Raw genomic sequence first — 6,472 nt, 5'->3', positions numbered from 1 at the left:
ATACAGTAAATAAGGAAAAGCCAGGAAGTTCAGGCTTTGTTAAAATAAATTACTTTAAATTGTAACAAAATATTAAGAGGCTATATACTCGGATGATAGATTTGAAAAAAAAGTTTAAAACAAAACATCCCTGGGGGTAGTGTTGCAATGAAATACCCTTCTCTAAGTCTCCCTGCTAATAGTTAAATCCCACCCTTCTACATTTGTTCACTAGCCAACTGAGTTTTATTAGTACTGAGTAGAGGGGCTCTGAGGCCCTTTGTCCTTTTCTCTATGACCAGAAGTCACTGCTCCTTTTTTGTCCACTTTATGGGCTACCTAAAGCATGAAAGATTACTCCAAAAATCTACCCCCATACCACATGGAGGGGAAGGCAAAAAGAGGTAAACCCTGCTAATCAATTAAAACTGCTATTCTCTTGGCCCTGAGACTGATCGTTGTGTTTAACAGCTGGCTTTGAGCGAGGAGAAAGACACCAGATTCTTACAAAGGAAGAATAAAAACCCTTCATGGTAGAACTTCAACTGTTGGTATTTACATTATGAACCCTAAGTTGGCATGACTAGTGCTCCAGTGACCTACTTTAAAACACTGTTCAGAATACTTGGTTAAAAGTTCTATTAAAGTTCATGGTCACCACCAAATAAGAGTCAATTTGACCAAGAAAAATGAAAGTTGATAAGGGATATTTGCTCCCACAGACTTCTGCTTTGTCATTTGAGTTATTTTTTACAGTTATCCACAACTGAACCTGCAAGTGACCATTAAGGGAACGCAGCAGCTGTGTGAAGCAGGCACAGGCCTCACTGAAGATGGTGCAGTCACTGGGAAGGTGAAATTGAGTGCTACTTACTCTGCATTTACAGAATTGCCAGCACTACTTCCATTTAGTTATGGTGATGCTATGCATTTCCCCAACCCCCATTTCATGAGAAGGTCTGGCCCCCACAGCAATAGCTTAGTATGCCTTAGCACCATGTACATGCCTATTTGTTGGAGCATATTGCTTAAAGACATGCATAATTACTTGGCCACAGGTGCAGGAGTTGGGTTCTGGGGGAAGAACAGGACTGAAGGCAGAGTACTGTATGTTGGAGGGGATTTTAATCACAACTACGGGTACAGCTCTATATTAGCTCCAACTGCCCCTCCAAAAGCATGAATGTTCTATAGGGTACTGTTAGACGTTTTGAAGACTTCTCTCTCATTTACTAGTATACATTTAAACAGAGGGACTGTTTGGGCCATTCCAGACCCTAATTAGCCTAGATTAGGTTGCACGCAATTTCTTTCTCCTTAATTTTTCACCCATACCCTCTAGAGGTGGAAGCCCTTGTTTTCTCTTGATAATTGATTGGTCACACATATTTTCACCATCAGACTTTGCTAACATGGGTTGTTGCAGAGTAGGGGTGACTGGGCTTTCTATGACTCCAGCATATTTTGAAGGATCAACACTCATGAGTAAGGAACAGTCAGATGTCAGCCACATTGCTGAGGCAAGTACTCCAGAGGTTCTGGACATTTCACATGGCCTTGCAAGTCTGATGGGAATGTCCCTTTTCTCTTTAGTGATAACATCCTTTGGTATTTTAAAGTCATTTACTGGCTGCATATAGACATCACAGATTTCTGTTACTGGGGAGACCCAATTTGAAGACAGATGGAGGGACTCTCTGTTTTCTGAGGGGCAAATGTCTTCCAAAGCCACCATCTCTGGCATATTGTGCACCAAAGGTGTAACTCTGCTACAGTTTATATCATTAAGGGAATTCAAACTACAATCTGAGTGGGTTGATGCATCTTCTGAATCACCATCATAGGGATCTAAAAACTAAAACAAAATAGGTCTAAATAAAGCATATCACTATATTATCAATTGCACCTTTCTTGACATTTCTCCAGAAAAAAGTTTGATAACCACCCTGCTTTCCTACAATCCTTCATTGCTACAAGATCACACTAGAAAAAGAGCAACAGCTGCCGCATTTAGTATCAACACATCCACCCACTCCCCCTTTTGAGCAACTTTATTTTTAAGGAGATGTAAACAAGACTGCTACATAATGAAATAGCAGAAGTGTACAAACCTACCTGAAGTAGTGTGTCCCGTGCTTTCTTGCAGACCCCTTCAATAAGTGTGCCACGCAGACCCTGTTTAAGGAAGTATTTCCGTCAGAAATATGCATTTACAAATAGTCTCATTATACATGGTTGCCACATGTGCTCTCTACATAAAAACATCCAGAAAGAAGATGTCCAATGCTAGTTGGAACAAAAAAAACTTATCTAAGTCATCTTTAACTCGTGGGAGTTTGTTGTACTGTATTTTTTTTTTTATTACTTGTACAGAATATATTTGAAGGAATGAAGTGGAGAAAGACAAGTTTCAGTGACATCATAAATCTGCTCAGATTGATACCTACCTATAAAACGTATAAAAGGAAAGAGGACATATATTGTCTAGCTTCTCTTATCTCCCTTGTAAGCTGCTCTATTAAAAGTGGCAGCAGTATTTACTATAAGAGTTTTGATATTTGTATTGCAGCCAGATAAGTCAAGTCCTTACAATCATTTTAGAGCTAAGTAAGGTGCAGTTCTCTTATAGCCTGTGTGCATAATATGAACTTGTACAGACCCAAACAAACAATTAGGGATGTTCCTGAAGAAAGGCTGTTTGTTAACTAGTGTGATTTTTCTTCAGTGGTGTTTATGGTGTTTGCCATTTTAAAAACTAATGCTGTCAGCAAGAATTCAATTTCACAGGCAAACCCACACATCCTAAACAATCAATCAATCTTCAGTCCCTCCTTGGTTAATTCTGTGAGCCATTACTGCAGACTGGGCTCCACTAAGGAGTGGTCACTAATATTCTTCCTTCTCAACAGCTCAGACAAGCCATTATCTGCAAAGCATTAGTACCTTTTAGTCTCGATGAAAGAAACCCACCACAGAAAGTCCCTTCTAAAGACTGTTTCAGGTTCCTATTTAGGCCTGGAGAGGAATTCAGACCTTTCAAACCCTATCTGAAAAAAATTTTACCTCAGAAAATTTCTATCAAAGCCTGTTTGTGAGTTCTAGCTGATTTTGGCCCCAGCAATTCTTGTTTTGATTTGGGTCCTCTGAGGAGTTACTGAAAAAGTGGTGGGAAAATATAGGAATATCAAAGAGGAAATGTACTTTCTGCTCCAATGAAGGTGTGCAAATCCTCTTAAGTAGGCAACCATGTCTGCCTCAGCCACTCTTCGTCATCCATGGCCCCAGCAGTGGGCTTCCCTGGTTCTCAATGGAAGCCATCACAGATGGCTGCATAGAAGAGGGGCTTTTGTATCTTCTGCTCTCAGAGAGAAAAGAAGTTATCTACCTCTGGTCAGATTCTTGGTGGAAGAACTCATTTCTGCCTCCTTCTCCCAGTCCTTCCCCTCAGCAACCCTCCACAGAGCATGAGAAAGGGGTGATGACTCCAGCAAGACACCTACTACATCACCTTTATAGAGAGTCTGGAGTTTTATACCCACTGATAAAAATTCAAACCTTCACAACATGGAATTTACTGCTTTCTTTATGTTGCACCCATAAGGGTGGTAGGTGGAAACATTCTTTGTTTTGAACAGAAATTTGGGGCAACTGTTACCAGCAAGTGGGAGAGTCAAATCCACTCTCTACTGCATTGCATTGGTGACAAGAATATACATTTGAAGCACATAATGCAAGAATTATCTGCCCCAACTCTACAACATGCTGGAGCCCAGCTGCACCAGAGTTGCATCATTAAGGGAAAGGATAGTCACCTCCACAGAGAAAACCCAGTTCAGCTGTAAGTACCTTTAAACAGAGAAACTCTTGTACTTCATTCAGCTCCCTAAGCATTCACTATTGTCAATACCCCAGCCCCATCCTGAGCCATTCCAGAAAAATATTCTCAACAGGAAGATAGTCTGAAGGTAAAACAATGTTGGCTGTGAAGAAAGCCTTGGATTCTCCTCTACAGAGTCTATAGGGGAGTGGGCAGGGAAGGTTCGTGCCCAACATGCTCGGAGAGAGAGTCCCCTGCCATTGTCTCAGCCACCAAAAGTCAAATAGCAAAAAGAATCACCTCATTATTGGATTCAGATTCTGACTCCGTACTGGACTCCACTATGCATTTTTGCTGTTGAGAAAAGGGGGGGACAGGATGACAGGTGTTTGTAAATATAAAACAGTACACGCTTTATTTTGAGGTCAATATAAATAGGGCATGTTCTCCAATGCAACAGTTCCTAGCCTGGGTGTGGGACCCCAAAGATTACAGGGGATCCATGAGGCTTCAGTAATATTGAGGCCATTTAGGCCCCTGAGCACCATACTGGCCAGGCGCAGTAGCCACAAGCCTTTGCCACCTGGAGTGGGGGAGCAGCAGCCCTGAACTCCGCACCAGCCAGAGCAAAAGAGCAGCCCTCACCCCAAGCCAGCCAGAGTGGAAGAGCAACTCCCCCAGCCCCCCGCTGGCCAGGTGCCCAGCCAGAGCAGAACAGAGCAGCCCTGTGCCAGTGGGAACCTGGAGCAGCCCCAGCCAGCCTGCCAGCACCCGCTGCCTCCATTACCCTCCATCCAGGAGGGACAGGAAGAGAGAGGGCCACATAGGGCATACAGCGGCAGCTGCACCAGGGAAGGCTTAGCTTCTTACTCAGGTAAGAGTGATTTATTATCATCATCGTTCTATATGTTTATAGGGGTTGTGTGTGTTTATGGCTGGGTCAGGGAGACACCTGTTTTACCTAGTGTTAACTAGTGAGGCTTTCACTCAGAAAGGTTGGGAACCACTGCTCTAATGTACTTAGGAAGTTTGCTGACGTTTCCATTACACAAAGCTAATGAAAAACCTCAAATTTCCAGAAAATAAGTCTGTGCTGACCTAAAAAAATCCTCTTGACCTAAAATTTCTTAAGTCATAGTGGAAGGAGTGGTTCAGTTATGCCTACCACAGAAACAGCACTTTCAACTATTAATTTGATTTTTCTTCATAATTTTTATATTGCATCCAGATTATAAAAGAGGAGTTAATGTTTATGGCAGTGTAACCACAGATATAGACCTAGTTTAGCTATTTAACACCCACTTCCATAGCTTTTCCAGAGAATATTATGTGTCCTCTGTATTTACTCAAACTACAAAAAAAGTAAGGGATTTTCATGCTTCAGGCAATAAATCAAAAGCAATTTCCCTCCAGCCCTCATTTCTTTGCAGGTGATTCAGTTTGTGTCAATTTACCAACACAGACAATTAGCCACACATGCACATTAAGCAGCATTTTCCAACTCAGCTATTTAGTCTGAAATCGTATCAGGCTAGAGAACCATATATGGATAAGAAAGGCTAATGAATTAGAGAAATATTACCATGTATTTGTATGCTAGTCTCTCTACATAGTCAGAACTTTTATCAGAATCCATCAGATCATAGGAGCCTACCACAAAGGAGGGAAAGACAAGTTGTATTAGAGAAGCATTTCTTAATAGAGAATACCCAAACATGGCAACTCCTCTAATACTAGAAACATATCCATCCACCACATTATTAAGTAACTAACTTAAAATGCAGTTGTTAAAGTTTGGCTTCTACAGCTTAAAAGCAGTGAGCATCCACAAATCACCTACCCCCCATGCCTTACCAACAGGGCTCAATGTAAAAAGTTTAGGACATTCAATATTAAATCATCCTGTTATGAAAAAGAAAAACATAAGACTACCATAACTTTTTTTTTAAAAAAGCATTGCACATCACTAAAAAGTATAGTGAAACTTACATTTACTCAGGAAGCCAGATTAGACAGAAGGCATTTCTTGGCATCTCTTGAGTCAGGCTCAAGTAAAGGCATGTTCAGAAGTAGCTGTAACTCATTTTTTCAGACCACCCTATCTTGTGACTGCAAGGTATTACACTTTTATAGGTCATTTCTAGCATACTGGCAGGAAATGCAATCCAGAAGTCTTATTATATAATCAAGTTATATAAATTGCAATAAACAGATTAATATGTGCAAGTACCACCAACCTCTAGTAGACAGAATACACTGCTTAGTTGTGTGTCCTGTTAACAGCAATAGAGACTTGCATTTCAGGAAAGGAGAATGTTAGGGAAGCTACACTGTTCTACCTCTAGCCTCACTATCACTCCATTTGCTAGGCGCATCATAACCTTGTCCATACCTGCCCTGGGTTGTCCACCCTGGTACTGCTTCCGTCTCCTTCGCCTTTTCTCCATAGAAGCTAGCCTACTCCTAGTAGCCTCAGCCTGCTCCTGTTTTATAGGCATGATGTCTCCACCCCCTTCTGCCCTGCCCCTCCCCTCCCCTCCCTAATGCTTACACTTACCTTTCCCCACCACCCTTAAGTTTCATAAACAAATTTTAATCAGAATTTTTCAGGAAACTAGCAGTGATTTGATCCTGAAAGTAAGAACCAACTCCTCTACAATCCCTGCTGTGTACCAT

The 6,472-nt window shown here is 41.5% G+C and overlaps 1 protein-coding gene across 1 annotated transcript; it reads right to left on the bottom strand.

The window, feature by feature from the left end:
- Nucleotides 1-318: 318 nt before the first annotated feature.
- Nucleotides 319-6,255, bottom strand: LOC137157637 (uncharacterized). Its single transcript, XM_067555038.1, has 5 exons — nt 6,189-6,255; nt 5,379-5,446; nt 4,097-4,150; nt 2,095-2,154; nt 319-1,834 (listed from the first exon to the last, which is right to left on the bottom strand). The coding sequence occupies exons 1-5, from the start codon at nt 6,241-6,243 to the stop codon at nt 1,271-1,273; spliced, it is 801 nt and encodes a 266-aa protein (XP_067411139.1). The 5' UTR covers nt 6,244-6,255; the 3' UTR covers nt 319-1,270.
- Nucleotides 6,256-6,472: the final 217 nt, after the last annotated feature.

Source organism: Emydura macquarii, unplaced genomic scaffold (assembly GCF_026122565.2).
Source record: "Emydura macquarii macquarii isolate MOO-44397 ecotype Brisbane River unplaced genomic scaffold, CSIRO-AGI_Emac_v2 contig_1551, whole genome shotgun sequence".
Classification (NCBI taxonomy): domain Eukaryota; kingdom Metazoa; phylum Chordata; order Testudines; family Chelidae; genus Emydura; species Emydura macquarii.
Note: the sequence above shows the minus strand (reverse complement) of the source record. Positions and strands in the feature narration are given on the sequence as shown.